Genomic DNA, 16,451 nt, shown 5'->3' with positions numbered 1-16,451 from the left:
AAATCAAACAGAACGAATCACTTATGCCCTGTTAATGGTGCTTGCGTAATTACAAGTGCCAGTCATGCAGCTTTGGTACTAACTTATAAGTGTATGTCAAACAAAAGGAAAACACAATGCTCTATGCTAGAATCCCTGTCATCGTGAACGAAAAGGAACGCAAAACCAACACGCTCATCCACCCACAATTGCTTCTTGCCGGTACTCGTGCTCTGTCCTCATGAAAACCTCTTCGTCGATACTTTGTCTCCATTTGTCATCGTCATGGGTATCTACAACTCCTGCTGCTCGTGCTCTGCCTTTGCCTCACCATCCATCAACCAAGAAGGGTACTTGCCGTACCATTCGACCTTTGAATCATCCTCATCCGGGACACGCTATTTCCCTGTCTTGTCCTGCGCAACCTCCTTGGCCTCCTCCTTCTTCTGCTGCAAAAAGCTGCTGATCCACTTGAGCACGTCGCTGGTCATCACCAGACCGGTGGTCACGACGGCCTTGCCGCCCGCCACAACGCCCTCGCCACCGCACTTCTTGTACTCGTCATTGTACGTCTTGAACGCCCAGTCCTTTGTGTTGTTCGCCGTCTCGAACGGCCAGTGCAAGTAAGTCACGAATGTGTCCTGGATCTCTTTCGTCTCGGACTTGACAATGGGCACTCTTTCGTCGAATTTATTGAGGAACTTGTCGCCCAACTCGTCGGCTTTGGCCACGTAGGGTTTCGCGTAGGACGCGGGAGTCTGGAAATAGGGAAGCGTGGGCTTGACGAATTTCGTGTAGCCCGCGTTGGTGATGTCGATGGACTTGGCGCCGTAGGGGTTCTCTTTGATCGTTTTGATCGAATCCGAGACTACGGGGTAGGATTGGAGGTGCTACAGCCGTTGTGACCATATTAGTGACGAAGTTTCCAGATAAGAAGCATGGCGAGCCACTGCAAGAGTTTGTGGTAGGCGCAGGAGTGGTAGGACTTACAGAGAGGACAGCCGAGTGAGGCATGTCGCCGTTAACAGTAGCCTCGCCCATGGTGTTGATCGAGTATTCTAAAAAGGTTTAAAACTTGGTGAGTAATTCTTCGAGGGATTCTCCGCGCTATAAAAAGAGGAATGAAGCAACAGGAGCTCTGTTGAGCTATTTTGTTGAGGTGATGCGCAGCGCAAGGGCAATGAGCACTGTGGAGGGTTTTGCACATGTCAGAAGCAGGAGAAATTTTGGGGCTGGCATGTGAGAATGGGCGAAGATCAGGCTTACATAAGGAGAACTATGGTGGGCGGTGATATAGTTCTTCGATTCCCACAGAATACGGAGTAAGAACAGTAGGGTAGTGTCAGGTTGAAGAAATAGCTTCGCCAGAAAATAATTGAGCTGCCTTTTCAACAAAGGGCAAGAACTTCCAAGCTGTTGAGAATGCGTGTCGCCTGCCTGGGAAGCACAGAAATGACGATGGCGCGCGGGATCCATTGGCAATAGAACAGGGATGGAGGAGGGTGATGAGAGGCCTTTCACATGCCAGTGCCATGTCCAGGATACTAACCACGTATTCTCAGCCACTCGAGCCACTGCCAACAAGCTTGATATTTGTGCTCATGCCGCTTCTTGGATCACTCAGGATGGCACGGTTCGCAATTCCGATGTTGCTCTCTACGCTAACCCACCGGTCTGTCTGTTCCGCCCCAACTAGCACTATTGCTGCATGATATTGCTACTTCTAGCTCGTATCGTATCTCTTGTTGATCATCTTACCGGGCCGTAGGCATCACCCTTTTACCTATGCTGATCAGACAGAGCTTCACACCACCTTGCAAACATCCGAACTCGTGCCTATCCCGGAACTCGTCAAGACAAGAGCATGCGGTGTCATGGTCAGGAACAGTCTCGAAGCACAGATGGTGCCACGGCCGTGCATATCTCCAGACCCGAGGGAGATATCCCCCTAGTACAAGCAGTAATAGTCAATCCTATCCGGGCCATAGCGTATAGGGAAGAACTTCACCCGCTCGAATCACTCCACATATCTTACTCCAGATATGCTGACGGATGCAGCAAGGTGAACTTGGGGTGCATCGTGGATGCAATTAACTCCGAGGCGCAGCCAGGATGAGGGTGCTTGGTGAGTTGCTGGGGTCGGCCTCTCAGTTACCATCAGTGAAGGCCAGCGGCACTTGCGCAGTCGAGCAATCATCGATGATACTAGTAATGCACAATAATGAGGAGATAAGCTCCGATGACAAGAGCATGTGAAGATGATGATATTGGGCTTCCTGGGGACCTTGCTTTATGGCCCTGCCACTCCTGCGTATTGCAACCTCGTATCTCTTCATACCTAGGTAAGTAGCATGGACACCTGTATGTCAATAAGGCATGAGAATCAAAAGAAAAGGCACACTGCCAGCCTCGGAGCGGCGCAGGTGTATCATTTACCTTGACACACAACGCACGTTCCAGGCCAACATTGCTCGAAGTCATAGTATACTGGCGCGCCACAGCTGTGATCAGCCATGCTGTCGGTCTGGTCCCGCTAAATTTGTTGAACGGAGACGATGGAGACGATCCGCTGCAGGTTAGGGAACATGCGAATGTACAACCACCGTTAAGGCGATCGCTGTGGCAAAGACAGCGACGCGGCTCCACTCATGGCCGCTGCACATGTCAACCGATTTTGATTTCGAAGCTCTCCAAGATGACATAGTCCATGGTGTTCATGGCTTGAAAATCCATGTTGAGATTTTGGTACACAGGACTGGTCTGTGGAATTATCTCTGCTCCCGTGGTCCGCTTTTCGCCCGGCCATGAATGCAATCCCAGGCACCCAGCTATTGCACCACCAACGCCATGCTTGTGTAACGCCTGAAAAGCACAGCCCCTTACAGTCATGTTGTGTCACCTTGCTCGCGGACCTAGGGCCAAGTAATTGCTGCTCTTGGTCAACCCAGGCAATTTACATGCCATGACGCCTTCTTCGTCCTACCATACTTGCATCACCCCGCACAGTCGCACTCCGCAAGCTCATTCTCTCTGAAATTTGTCGAAACCCGACGGCACTGTCCAGCCATGGTTTTGACAGGCACGGATGTAGGCTGCAACAGCTTCGCCGATACCGTAAGTGTCGTGTTCTCGTCGGCCATGGGACCGGGAAGATGCAAGTCTAGCAGGTCGTTCTTCGTCGCAGATGGACATGCGCACCTGAAGCAGGAGACTTTCAATGTTTTGAGCAGCCGTCCAGCCATTGTTGGTTAGCGCTTCCATACACATTGCTCCCCCTTCTGTGACGTTTCCTCCGCCGCCTTGCGCAAATGGCAGGAATCTTGGCTTGATTACGCGAATGAAGGGCGGGCTAAATGGGAACTGATTCGAAAACCGCATCTCCAACACAATCGACGTGATGTCGGCAGCCTTCATGTCGGTGGCAAGAGGTAACTTCGCTGGGAAGCTGTGCAGTTCCACGATCCACTGATACATGTTGTTGATCAAGTTCTTGTCGATATACCAGCCCAGAGCCGCCAGTGGAGTTTTGTCTTGCACAGACAAGGCCTCCCGTAGAGCGCGCATCAGCGCTTGAGTAGAGGCACTCGTTGCGTCTTTCGGCGGCTCCAGGAACTTGATGTTACCCACGTCGAGGGCTCCAGGGACAAATTCGGTCTCAGCAAGCATGTCCGCACGTCGTTTGAGACCCTGGCTTGGAGATACTTGGCCGGGAGAAGATATACCTGCCTTCTCTCGAAGAGCTGTCCCACAGTCATCAACCATGTCCTGTGTCAAGAAAGCCAAATCTGCGGCGTCAGACACCACACTTTCAGCATCGTCTGCTTGACGGTCAGCAGTCGCTTGATCAATCTCCACAACGCTCTTGGTCCTCTTTCCGGACCCTGTTCTTGCCATTTGGACAGTGTTGCCTGGTCTGCGAGTCTTGGAGATAGCGGCGAGCGGAATAGTAACAGACTTTCCAGATTCGCTACGAATCTGCCTCGCAGGATCTTGGGTATAAAACTCTCTACAATTCCACTCTGTGAACTTGAAGGCGCTAGATACCCTGACGAACAAATAGCGCGTCTGAATCCAGTCAATCTGGGAAACGACGTAATGTGGCGAACTCGAAACAAACGCGCCAGGATTGTTGACGACTTCATTGAGCGAGAATGCGCTGGAGATTTTTAGCATCGAAGGTTTCCAATCGTGCGAGGTGTTGCCCATTGTTTGTGAGACATGCTCTGCGTGAGAGTAGCCGAGACTGGTCGAAGCATGTGGCGACAGATAGACTCCATTGCCAAAAGCTCGGCCGTTGACTACCTCGTCAAAACGAAGGCCTTGTCGAACGATGGAATGCCAGTTTGCTAGTCGGCTGCCGTGCCATGCAAAGAGTGTGGGATATTTTGTTCCTGTCGCTGCATTTCCGGCTTGGACTGCGTCGTTGAATCTCTTTTCCTTGTCGGGCGCGCCTTGCGCGAAGCGGAATTGCATGTATCCTTCCATTCCTCCAACACGATCTTCGGCTTTAGTGCCATTCTTGTATGGGTCGTCCTCTAGCTGATCGACCTGGAGAATACACGATCGATTGGAGGCGACCACCCAACGCAGCAAATTGAGTGACGACTCAGATATTCTCTGCCATGACTTCAGGTTGCCATCACGACCCCGACCTTGAGACTTCAAATACTTGCACATTTCTCCGATGCTCGGGAGGGCGCTCAACAACGTAACAATGGCATGTTGCTGTTGTGTTGCTGTTAGATCGTCAAAACTCTTGTTATAAACGTAACAGTTGGCCTTCATCCCTTTCTTGAACGCGCTCGATGTCGCTGAGGTCGTCGGCTGTTGCTGGCCCTGATTTTGCGCCGTGAAGGCAACAAAGACTGGTTCATCCAGCTCAATTGAACTGGGCAATACCTTCTTTACTCGATGATGTGCAGCGACACGATTCTCTGTGGAAATGGTGACTACCCACTCTCCAGGTCTCAATCGCTGCAGGGGAGAGAAGTCGTCGTCCACATTCTCAAGTCGGTGCACGTCGGCGTGCCATGTGCATCCAAATGTGCTATCAGAGGTAGCTGGCGGAGTATCAGCCCTTCCGGATGGCGGGTTCGGTGTCGTAATTGCACGGGAGGCATACTGGGGAAACGGGACAGTGTAATGTGGCAGAACGGGGACTGTTAGGTTCAAACCCACCGGGAGGTCTTTCACTCGACCTGTGCTCGCTGCGACATTGCAAAAACTGACCAACAAATCCACAACGTATGGTTGCGAGCAGATGTCCCATTCCAAGCTTGGTCCAAATCCAAGCGTCATGTACTGGTATAAGCACAGTGGCTTTGAGCAGACGTACGGTTTCAGAGCCTCGAAAGAGTCGTCTACGCGGCAATGACATACCAAGCAGAACTCGGTGCAACGCACAAAGTGTCTGAGGACAAATTGCATAGCAATCAGTGGTAATGAAGCTCTCTCCAATGACACTTGGGCCATATGGTCCGCCATCACTACCGATGGTAGTTGTGCAGTCTTCTGTGCTTTGTCGTCGCATTGGTAGGCCTTCAGATTATCGACGGTGGTGTCGCTGGTAAACATTTGTCTTGCCTCAACCATCTTCTCGGCGCCCAGCCAGCTGAGTCTGTAGATATGTCGGGCTTTTATGATGTTTATGAACCGCTCTGCCAGGAACTGATTCAGTGGCTTGCCCATGAAGAGGGGCTCCAAAAGCCCAGAGACGTCTGAAGTATCGGGATCTTTCTGCAGGATATTGGCTTGAAATACTGCGTTGACGTCGCGTAAAGGAGGCTTGTAGTGTTCGCAGAGGGCAACATGCAACTCCATTCTGCCGTTGACGTCGCTTAGTTGTGTGATCTTGCTGGCTTCGCAGTAGCCTCCCACATATCTTATGAGGAAGATCAAGTATTGTTTACGTCGCAGACTCCATGCTTGCATCGCCTCCTCTGAGAGACCGAGCCTCGACACACGGATGGAGACGCATAGAATCCCTGAAGTCGCCAAGTTGCCGAAAATGCCCACACGATAGCCTGCCTCTTTGAGTGCTCTGACATCGGCTCTTATCTTTTCAATACTGACGGATGTGTGGTTCGACAGTTTTCTCGCATTCGACGAGCCAGCGGCCACGGTGCTCTTCACGGGCTGTAAATCTGCCAGCCCAAAGCCAGCATCATCTGAGTCGTATTCGAAATCAAAATCGCCGTCATCAGTGTCCTCCATTGTAGTGTCATGCTCATCCACATCATCATTACCATCCGCGAGGGCGGCCGTGAGTCGTTGCGAGACCTCTGAAAGCACCTCAGAGAGGGATTTGCCATGAGTTTGAGCTCCTATGGTTTGTAGTGTTTGAGGAATGACAGCGTCAACACGATCATCATCGGTGAAGAGCATAAATGAGTTGTCGTCAGGGTAGTCGTCGAGGCTAGTGGCGCAGGCTTGGATGTTCACGTTGGGAGTGGAAGATTGGTCCGGACAACAGTAAATAAAACTGACAACACCTTCTTCCGGAGTGTGGACGCCTTCGATATTGGCAAATGTGGGGAGACTGACTTCCGCCAGGTGTCTGAGAAACTGTCTTCGGCCCATGACGTTGAGAGGGAATCCAAGGTCGGCTTCAATAGGTCTGTGGTTGCTTGTGACGGGGGGAAGGTCTATGAGTTAGGGAGAGTGATTTGGTAGCAGGGCCTGCATCAGGGTCGGGGGTTTGGGGCGCAGAAGGACCGGCACCTTCAGATAGAACACTTGGTGTGCGGACTCAAGATATGCTGGATGAGGACAGGCTTAAACGAAGAGCGTTACACAAGGCTGTTATGGGGAAGCAGAGTCACAACACATTGGATGAGGATTGTAGGAATTGTTGAATGAAAGGCGAGGGAATACCTTCAGGCAGAGAAAGCGCATCAAAGGGCTTTCATGATGAGTAGCCAAGTGAAAGGACAGTAAAGGTGAAGTTCATCTTCTGCTTTTAGAGCCGCCTTAGGCAACAACTACTGTACCAAAGGTCTGGAACGGCAGGGGTGGAAGTTCTGCTCTTGGCGTTGTGTTCTATACAGGCCAGACGATGACAAAGTGAAGGACCACCGATATCTGTTCCAGTGAATTTCCTTGTCAATAGGCTGCACTTCGAGATTGCTGGAAAATAATTCCATATTTGCAGATGAGAAAGGAGGGAGAGATGGGAACCCGGCCAGCTCGCCAGATACGTTTTGTATATATCGGCATGACTTTGATCCGAGCCGGAGGCGGTTTCGTTAAAGAAGACATTTGTGCTGCATTTCCAATTGTTCGCTCAAGGTTTGCAAGCGACGTCGAATGTACCTATAAGTCTTTGGCCTGTGGCTCATTTGGTCTGTATGGCAGTGTCTGAGCGGACTGAGGACGAGCAACAATCATGTTGACTTGAGGATGTGTCCTCCACCACAATTCCTTTTCTCTTCTCTCTCACATACATATCTCGATGTAGTACTGCCCAGCACAGCTTCTCAAGATGTCTGCTCGAATCGAGACAGAGACACCTCCAGCTGAAACGAATGGTCCACTACTTGCGAGAATCAGCGAGCCTCAATTCGACGCGGTAGACTTTCTCAACGACCTCCTCCCGCCCCTCAGCCTGTCCTCCCAGACCCACGCACAGAAGACAACCAGATCTGGGCAGATACAGAGCGCTTCCACTGACTCACTCGCGCTTTTATCCTCCCTGAACACGGTCAACATCCGTGCGTCTTCCGATTTATCCTCTTTGACGGACGAGATCATACGCAGCGGTAATCGACTGGCATACGAGGTGGAAATTCTGCGTGGTGATGTTAGTGGTCTGCATGAGCTGCTGACGGATTCATTGCGGGAAGATATCGGACACTTTGTTCGAGATGCAGTAGACGGAGTGGATTCGGCTGGAGGCTCGGAAAGACTGCTGTCGAAGAATGAACCTGACTTCATGAGACAACTGCGACTGCTAGGCAAGGTCAAAGCACGTCTTGAAGCTGTCATTACGATTTTTGGAGAAGCAATGAAATGGCCGATGCCCCCCTCCGAGCTCTCAGTGGCTTCATCACTAATCTCGGTATCTGCGCCAGAACTAGGCATTCAAAGCACACAGGAAGACGACAAGGCTCGAGACGTGTTGAAAGGAATCCGCACCGAAATCACCGAGGCCCTTAATTCTGAGGGAGGCGGCTATGCAGGTTGGGAGGCAGCAGCTCAGAGGGTGGAGGAATACAGACAGCTTGCTTCGTTGTGGAAAGGCACCGGTGAAGAAAAAGCAAGAACCAAGTTTGTAGATACGCTGGCAAAAGCTGTGGAAGATAGGAGGAAAGTGCTCGAAAGCCGGGGCGCATCACGGAATGTGAGGGCTGACGGCTCCCCTCGATCAAGTTCCACGATGGGCAGAAGTACCAAAGCATCCAACGAAGGTGGTGCAGTTGGGTTGTTCAGAAACTTGCAGCGCTTGAAGGACGACTTGTACCTGGAGTAATGCTGATAAATATTGGCATTCGATTGATTTCAGCACCATTTCATTTGGTGTGAACAGCACTTGATCGCATCACGCTCAATGGTCTTTTGATCCTCCCATAATCTCGCACCGGGCGTTGTGCAGACATGAATTGTGCAAGGCGCAGCTGACAGTTACCAGCATTTGATTCGAAAATCTTTTCATTCGTTTTCCGATCCTTGAAATTGAACCGCTTTCTGTCGCCCGTGGGCGAGGCCAGAAATCATGCCGTTGAATCGCCATAAAATGCCAACCCCATCAACCTCGTTTCTACACTGCGCTCAAAATCTCAAGGGTGTGAAGAACCATCTGTTCTTTCCGCTCAGGTATCTCTCTTCCAGCGCCCTCTTCACGTTCTTCTTGGCATCTTCTCTCTGAGAAACCTCCTTGAATGTGTCGTTGGAGATGACGCTCTTCAATCCTTCCAATTCGAGGGTGTATCGGGTAGGCATGATGTGGTTGTAGTTGATCATCTTAATGAATGGCTTGACTTTGGATCGCTTCTCGACTCGCTTCTTGCCCATGCGACGAGTGACTTTCGAAGGGTAGCGCTCAATGCCTGCGACCAGAGCGTAGGAGAATGGGTGTTGCTTGGTGCCTTGGTCGACTGGTTGAATGATGACGACCTGTCAATTTCAGTCAATACCACCGTTCTACAATTGGACTCTTGGGTGACAATTCAGAGCCCGCTCTCAGAGTCCTTCGTACCTTCTTTCCGGCATATCGGCCTCGAGTAATGATGGCCACACGGCCGACCTTGAGAACTGTACCAATCGTTAGCCTTCACACCCTTGCGCAGACGTCGTTCGGTCGGCTTACACTTCATCTTGAGGTCAGGACTGCGTTGTGTTGTGGTCGGAAGATCGAGGTCGCTGGTCGTAATGAATTGACGGTCTTTTGTGGAGGTCCAAAAAGTTCTTGTGTGTGGTTCTTGGCAGCCAGTTCGATCGGTGTCGACTTAGGTAAGCACAAGTCTGAGGTTGGAGCTAGCGAGCTAGGGACTGCCGCATAGCACGTGACTACTAGCTAAGCCCTTTTGAGATGAGTAAACAATCGCTCGCTTTACTGCCACCAAACCCCAATACATTGTCACTCAGATCTACCAATACCCAAAACCATTGGGAGTTCATGACACTTGTGATATGTTTGCTACTGTAGCCGATCTTCCAGGCTAGCAACGGAGACACGAAACCGTACATCATGACCACAGAGTACTCTCATTTCAACTGACAGCATTCCTCTCGAAGTTCCCCACAAGGCATTGACCATGTCGTCTTACTCGCGAGAACCCTCGAGGGACCGTGCTGAGTCTCGGATGGTGAAGCATCAACATTCATTTTCGGAGTCTGGCAGAAGTTCCGTGCCCATGTAAGTGCCTCTGGTTGCATCGAACAACACTGTCAACATTATACTAACATGCCTCAGGTGGGATAGCTCAGATCCCGACAGAGCACCTCCACCGCTTCCTTTGAACCCTGGAGGACCTGGAAGTCCAATAACGAGATCTAACACATCGAAGCGTATTGACGAAGCTGCCGCCCTCATCACGGCAAAGGCTCGAGAGAATGCGCCGAGCTCCTATACGAGCAATCCTCCGCCTACCTGTATCTCACCTGACAGAAACATCATGCGGGCGCAAAACAGACGGATGCAACACATCCAGAGTCCCAGTATCAGCAGACTGAGCGACTCACTGGAGCGACGATCTCCAGACAAGGGTCTCCGGACCGCGAGGTTTGTAGATTTCGAAGACCTGCACAGCAGCCGATCATCCGAACGCACTCACAGGTCAGAAACGCCTACCCCGAGCGACAGAAGATCGAAAGAGATGGAGAACACACCTCCCTCATCCAACATGCTTGCATTGCAAAGTGTCAGGCACACACAAGACACAAATCCTCTGGGCGACATCACAAATGGCACCTTTCCGTCGGCCCCGAATTTCTCATTCGACTCCTTGTCGTCTCAGATCTTGAGCCTGACTAACATTGTCACAAATGTACAGAAAGAGATGTCAAGCCTGAACAAGCGAAGCAAAGACAACTATACCGATCTGAGAGGCCTCAAAGAAGCCGCTACGTCCAGGGATGAGGATATCCGAAAGAGCCTTCGAGAGCTTGTTGCAGGTCTTGAGTCCAAGCTGAACAATCTTGACACTCGACTACTGACTGCTCCAGAGACAAGTCGCTCAAACTCCAATCTGGGCGGCCTGTACTTGGACGATAAAGCTCATAGTACAACCCCACGGAAAAGTTTCGGTTTACCACGCATTGGCAGTCCAACCAACTTTTCACTTACACTCGACCGAGAACTGACGGCATCACCGTCAATCGCTTGCGTCGATGGTGCAGCAAGCATTGCTCTTCTGGAGAAGGTCCTTAGAGAGATGGCTACTCGCGAAGGCCAAGACAAGATCATAAGCACACTGGAAGCGGTCAAGTCTCAAGCTGTGGTAAGATCTCAGACAGTTGCACCTGCACATACAACAATTGATTCCACCATGATGTCAAAACTGGAGGATATTTTGATGTTCATGAAAGATATGAAGGGAGAATCTGGGTCCAGAGCGTTAGTACGGTCGAATGCCAACGATAACTCGAAGCGGAGTTCCAACCTCGATGCTTTCCTGGAAGAGGGTGCTTTGGCTAAATCGAAGTCAGGCAGCGAGGGAAGAGCATCGCTGTCTGGGTCTGACAATCTCACAGAAGAAGTGGCCAGGACACTGAAGAATGTGAAGCAATCTTTGGCGCAGAATGGCGGCCTCACAAACGAAGTCAAGGTTATCGTCCGGGAGCTCCGAGGAGAGGTGCTTGGGATGGGTCGTGAAATTGGAAGAAAACTGGAGCAATCCAGCTCAAACAAAGCAAGCAACCCCGACGCGCAAGCCGCCCTACGAGACGAGATCGCCATGACTGTACGACAAGGATTAGCTGAGCTCAAAGAGCACATGCATCACATTGCCCAAGAAACAAGGGGCCGATCCATGGAAGTGAGCCGTCCGGCGGACGACACTCAGGAGATTGTTCGTGCTGTCCGGGGCTTATTGGCTGAGTTGCCCCAGCCTGTACAGTCACCTGTCAGAGATCCGCTGGTTGAACGGGAAGAGCTGCTGACAGCGGTCAAGGAGGCATGGGAAGACTGCAAACCTGAAATTGCCCTGGAGCATTTCGGACTGGAACGCGACGAAATATTGGAGTGTCTAAAAGAAGGTCTGAGGTCTTACCAGCCACAACAACCTACAGCAAAAGACGCTGGTGTGACTTACGAAGATGTGCTTGAAGCCGTGCAGAAAGGACTAGCAGACTATACTCCACCGAGTCTTCCGGCTCCTTCAGCCATTTCACAAGAAGACCTCTCCAAGGTTGTACGCCAGTGTTTGGAAAATTTTGAGTGGCCACATCCACATTCCGGGCTGCCTGGCCATGATGGACTGACCAGAGACGACGTTGCTGGAGCTGTTCAGGAAGCATTGGCTCATCATGAAACTTCAACAAGGGATTATGTGGCTGAAGCAATCCAAAAGGGCCTTTCCCACCAGGAACCAGTAGCCAAGGAGGTCGAATTCAACCGCGAAGACCTTTTTGATGCTATTCGGGCTTGCCTTGAAGGGGAGCAAAACCCACTGGGTGGAATGGGCGAAAAGGTCATTGAAGCTATGCACGAATTCCTCGGCAGCATGAAGACCGAATTCCAGCAATACTCAGCTGCAAGTGGCAAGGACACCGAGCAGGTCCTGGATGCCCTCAAAGATGGACTTGAAGATCTGCGAGCAGATATTGAAAGCTATGTTGATCGCGCTGCAGACGTGACGGGCAAAGACGAAATCATTGACACGGTCAAAGCTGGATTTGCCGCGATGCAGGCTGATGTCGACAAAGGGTTTGCCAATCGCGTGGGAGGAGCAGCACCGAATACTCCCGAGCTTCTGGACGCCATGGAAAAGGAATTCGAACATCTTCGAGAAACAATCAGCAAGAACATGGCCCGAGACAATTCATTGACCGAGAAGGACGAGATATTGGACGCCATTCGCGATCTCTCCGATGACCGACAATCAGCCCTGAGCAGCAATAGTGAAGACATTGTTCGTCTGGTCAAGGAAGAGCTAGAGCACATGAGAAGCACACTTGCCGGAACATTGATCAAGAGTGGCTCGTCTTTGGACCGCGATGAGGTGCTTGAGGTCATCCGGGAGGGCCTGGAAGCTTCTCGATCCGGACATAGAGTGGACGGAAGCGAGAGCATTCTGTCCAACACAAGTGAGCTCTTAGATGCTTTCCAAGATGGTGTCGATGGCATCAGAGCAGACATCCAGAGTCTGAAAGATCGTCATGTCGATTTGAGTGCAAGCGAGGAGGTCCTAGATGCGTTGAAGGCGGCTGTTGAAGATATACGAACAGATATTTCTCACTTGAACAACAAGGAAAAGAGCGAGTCGGAGTCAGGGACAGCACGAGGTCAGGAGATGGTTGTACATGACCAAAACCGCATCTCAACGGAAATCGAAGGCTTGAAAGTGATGATCACTCAGCTGAGAATCAAGGTGGAGGCATTGGACGGCCTGGCGGCACCAGTGATACCAACCGAGACTCGCATGCACAAGGACGACCTGAATGAACTTCATGATGCAATCCAGCAGGTTGGAGAAGCTGTGAGTCAGACCAAGGTCGAAGATATTCATATACACAAGGACGATTTGGATGGGCTGTACACCGCTATCAATCAGGTCAACGACGCGGTAACCCGGGTCCGAGATACTCCCTTGCCAGAGGTGGTGATGCCTGACAATGCAGCTTCGAAAGAGGACACTGACGCAATCGAAACATTGCTTCGAAATGTGAAAGCCAAAATTGACGAGGTGCTTTCATCAGAGTCCGAACCTCTGGCGAAATCCAGCCAGTTCGACGCTGTCGAGTTCGGTCTGAAGGATCTCAAAGTGGCAGTTGAAGAATGGACGCAGCGCGCGGGCGAGCAGTCAAACAAAGAAGACTTTACTCTCATCGAGCTTATGTTGAAAGATGTGCAGAGCAGTCTAGAGGACTTCAAGTCCAAGCTAGATGGAGTGAATCGCGAAGAACGGTCGATTGACAAGACCGACTTCCAGCTCCTCGAGACATTGTGTATGGACATCAAAAGTCAGATCGAGGAGATCAAGCTTCCTGAGCTTGATGTGTTGCCCACCAAAGAAGATCTCACCGATGTCAAGAACGATCTCAAGTCGTTCCGCGAGCAATTTGAAGCCGACAATGGCCTGACTGCGCAAGCGTTCGAGGCGAGAAAGATCGAGCATGGTGGCCTCGCAACAAAGATTGACGATGTGAAGAATGTCATTGGCGACCTTCGAGACGAACTGATTGGCAAGGTGGAAGAGAGTGCTGAAGGTATTGTCGAGTTGAACAAAGTGCTCGGAATGCACCATGATGACATGAGCAAATATGCAACAGCCTCCAGCATTGCAGAGATGTCGAAGATGATCAAGACCGAACTCGACCGCCAAATGGACCACCACTCAAATATTCAATCCGAGATGGAAGAACGCAATGCTACCCTCTTCACCAAGCATGAAGAGACTGGGGCAGACATCAAATCGGTCATTGCAGAGAGGTTTCATGAACTCATGACCAAGTACGACGACACACAGCAGGCGAACGAGGCCAAGCTGAACATGTTGGAGGAGCGTGACAGTGCACATTTGGAGGCCACAAATGGCACCAAGGCAATCGTGGATGACCTGAAGCTGTTGATGGATACCCTGGGCTCGACGGTCACAGAAACCTGTGAACGAGTGTCTGAGGACTCCAAGACCGTTTTTACCTCGATTGAAGATTCGAATGCCAAGTTGGACAATCTGCACAGTGGAAATGCATTCGAGCATGGTGTCACTCGGGAAGAGATTGCGAAGACACTTGCAGCCGCGACAAGACTAGAAGGCACAGTCGCGGAAAATCAACCAGCTGTACTATCCGCAATCCGAGAAGTGCTGCAAGTCGTCAGTCAACACTACGAACACTCGCAGCAACAGACCGAAAGTTTTGCACGCGCAACTGAAGAGATCAAGTCCGGGGTCGACTCCATTCCAGCAGCTATTCCACCATTGTTACCAGCCCTGCCGGCAGGACCAGCTAGTCCAGAGATTTCGAGAGAAGTGCCAGTCCCAGAGAGATATGACGACAGCGAAGTGCATGACAAGCTCGATACCCTTCTTTCGCATGCAGCTCTAGCCAAGGAGGTCTTTGCTGGCATTGAAAACCAGCACAAGGACACTCGTGATTCTCTAGCCAGTATGTCGAAACTCGACGAAGTTCATGCACAAGTCATGGCCACCGCAGCAGAAATCGCAAGCATGGTTACCACTCAGGCGAGACTCATGGGTGAACATCACGATTCGAAAGTCGCCGAAGCCACTGAGGCGGCCATCGCGTTGGAGAAGCGGACAGCTCAAAAAGAGAAAGTCGAAGCTGACATCGTTGCCCTCACGCAAGAAAAGAATGCCCTTGCCGCGTCTATGGCAAGCTTGAGGCATGAACAGGAAGAACTTAGCGGACAGACTAAGAGGCTGACTCGAGAAGTGGCTAAGCTTGAGACTGCGCTCCAACTTCGACAAGTTGAAGTTCGTGAGATGAATGCTCAAGCGGAGGCCGTCGAACGCCGCATCCTGGAAGGACTTGTCAACCAAGCCCGGTCCGTCCAGCCTTCGAGATCCAGAGCTAGGAAGGTCAACCATGCCGAAAGAGATGCCTCAATGAATCTGAAGCGTGTACCCAGCAATGCGACTGTGACGGCCCGAACATCCATCAAGGGCGGAAATTCGACAATTGGCAGTGCTGTTGGTATGGCCATCAAGAAGAGAGCACCACTGGCTTCGAATGGAAGAGCATCCACGACGCCGAGGACATCTGCTGTTGACCGACGAATCTTGAGTACCAGTCACGTTACCGGCAATCGAGGCCGCAATACTCCTGATATGGCATTGATGCTCGCTCCAGTGCCCAAATCGACAGGTCTTGTCAGCTTGAAGCGGAGTCAATCGGTCAAGAGTAATCCGAGTAGTTACCTCAATGGACGGAAGGCGAGCTGGAACGGCGTGTCCTCGGAATTGACCGACAAGGAGAACTTCAGCGTCGACGTTGACAACAGCGAAGATGACGCTCGAAGCGACGCAAGTACAGAGCGACGAACCAGCTTGGGGACCAGCTACATGTATACGGACAGCATGTCGTACGGGACTGGCAGCTCGCTGAGCGGGCACTGTCGCCTGTCGACGGACAGTAGCATCGTTGGTACGGTCAACGGCCACGCGGACAGTATTGAGGAAGAAGATGAGGAGCATGACTTCGATCAGACGGCAGTGGTGTTGCATGAGGGAGGCGAAGATAGCCAAGTCAATTCGGGTCAAGACAATTCAATGGCTCTGACGACGTTTGATGGGCTCGAGACACCGAACGTGGTCGGCGAGACGATGTCTGATCTCCAGCCTCCGCCGGTCATGACTGAGGAAGGGTTCAAGTACCATCATGACAGCGACAGTGGACTTGGGACTGAGCCGTTGACGGCGGGGACTGAGGAGAGGATCGGACAGGCGCAGGAGTACTTTCAGATGACGGCGCAGGATTTGCAGTCTTGAAAGGACCAGGATTGGATAGGATAGGTAGGCTGCTGTTGACTTGGTTTTTGGTGTTATCGGGTGATCAACAAGTGTTGGAGTTTTGAGGATGAGCGTTCAGCGAGTCGAATCAGGGTGAATGATGAATATTATTCGAATGCGACACTAGGGGAGTGAGAGGTAGATAGTCGAGTATGATTACGAACTTCTTATCATCATGTTTTGCCTTCTAACTTGGTGAGAGGATGATGGTCCTGTGTTGTTGTTCTCGTGTCATTCTCTCGAGGCTGGCCTCGGCATCGCCAGGGGGCTGGTGTGCACAAGTGCACCTAAACTTAGGCTCCCTAGGCGTCACTAATGGGAGTCTCCCAGGCATTGAAGGTA

The 16,451-nt window shown here is 51.3% G+C and overlaps 5 protein-coding genes across 6 annotated transcripts; 2 read left to right on the top strand and 3 right to left on the bottom strand.

Moving 5' to 3' along the window:
- Nucleotides 1–6: 6 nt before the first annotated feature.
- On the bottom strand, nt 7–1,520 carry PV05_08610. Of its 2 annotated transcripts, none has more exons than XM_013458135.1 (3): nt 1,246–1,520; nt 970–1,166; nt 7–869 (listed from the first exon to the last, which is right to left on the bottom strand). In XM_013458135.1, the coding sequence occupies exons 2-3, from the start codon at nt 1,018–1,020 to the stop codon at nt 378–380; spliced, it is 543 nt and encodes a 180-aa protein (XP_013313589.1). In that variant the 5' UTR covers nt 1,021–1,166; nt 1,246–1,520; the 3' UTR covers nt 7–377. The 2 variants fall into 2 exon arrangements, with proteins under 2 accessions (XP_013313589.1, XP_013313588.1); XM_013458134.1 differs by having other exon boundaries at nt 970–1,037.
- Nucleotides 1,521–3,000: 1,480 nt separating this feature from the next.
- PV05_08609 (uncharacterized protein) lies at nt 3,001–6,558 on the bottom strand (the record flags this gene model as incomplete). The annotated part of the gene is made up of 1 exon (XM_013458133.1): nt 3,001–6,558. One exon carries the CDS (start codon nt 6,556–6,558, stop codon nt 3,001–3,003), a length of 3,558 nt encoding a protein of 1,185 aa, XP_013313587.1.
- Nucleotides 6,559–7,263: 705 nt separating this feature from the next.
- On the top strand, nt 7,264–8,596 carry PV05_08608 (uncharacterized protein). Its single transcript, XM_013458132.1, has one exon. The coding sequence runs from the start codon at nt 7,460–7,462 to the stop codon at nt 8,444–8,446; it is 987 nt and encodes a 328-aa protein (XP_013313586.1). The 5' UTR covers nt 7,264–7,459; the 3' UTR covers nt 8,447–8,596.
- PV05_08607 (uncharacterized protein) lies at nt 8,404–9,495 on the bottom strand. Its single transcript, XM_013458131.1, has 3 exons — nt 9,284–9,495; nt 9,173–9,228; nt 8,404–9,090 (listed from the first exon to the last, which is right to left on the bottom strand). The coding sequence occupies exons 1-3, from the start codon at nt 9,288–9,290 to the stop codon at nt 8,746–8,748; spliced, it is 408 nt and encodes a 135-aa protein (XP_013313585.1). The 5' UTR covers nt 9,291–9,495; the 3' UTR covers nt 8,404–8,745.
- Nucleotides 9,496–9,567: 72 nt separating this feature from the next.
- On the top strand, nt 9,568–16,280 carry PV05_08606 (uncharacterized protein). The gene is made up of 2 exons (XM_013458130.1): nt 9,568–9,832; nt 9,890–16,280. Exons 1-2 carry the CDS (start codon nt 9,732–9,734, stop codon nt 16,086–16,088), a joined length of 6,300 nt encoding a protein of 2,099 aa, XP_013313584.1. The 5' UTR covers nt 9,568–9,731; the 3' UTR covers nt 16,089–16,280.
- The last annotated feature ends 171 nt before the right edge of the window (nt 16,281–16,451 follow it).

This window comes from Exophiala xenobiotica (assembly GCF_000835505.1).
Source record: "Exophiala xenobiotica strain CBS 118157 unplaced genomic scaffold supercont1.5, whole genome shotgun sequence".
NCBI classification, from domain to species: Eukaryota; Fungi; Ascomycota; class Eurotiomycetes; order Chaetothyriales; family Herpotrichiellaceae; genus Exophiala; species Exophiala xenobiotica.
This window is presented reverse-complemented; position numbering and strand designations above follow the sequence as displayed.

Excerpts from the sequence above, each read along its gene's own strand:
- PV05_08607 (XM_013458131.1), bottom strand. Across the intron at positions 9,091-9,172 it reads GCCGATATGCCGGAAAGAAG|GTCGTCATCATTCAACCAGT; the intron begins GTACGAAGGACT and ends TGAAATTGACAG.
- PV05_08608 (XM_013458132.1), top strand. The coding sequence starts at position 7,460 with ATGTCTGCTCGAATCGAGACAGAGACACCTCCAGCTGAAACGAATGGT.
- PV05_08606 (XM_013458130.1), top strand. The coding sequence starts at position 9,732 with ATGTCGTCTTACTCGCGAGAACCCTCGAGGGACCGTGCTGAGTCTCGG. Across the intron at positions 9,833-9,889 it reads GGCAGAAGTTCCGTGCCCAT|GTGGGATAGCTCAGATCCCG; the intron begins GTAAGTGCCTCT and ends AACATGCCTCAG.
- PV05_08610 (XM_013458135.1), bottom strand. The coding sequence starts at position 1,020 with ATGGGCGAGGCTACTGTTAACGGCGACATGCCTCACTCGGCTGTCCTC. Across the intron at positions 870-969 it reads CTCACTCGGCTGTCCTCTCT|CACCTCCAATCCTACCCCGT; the intron begins GTAAGTCCTACC and ends CAACGGCTGTAG.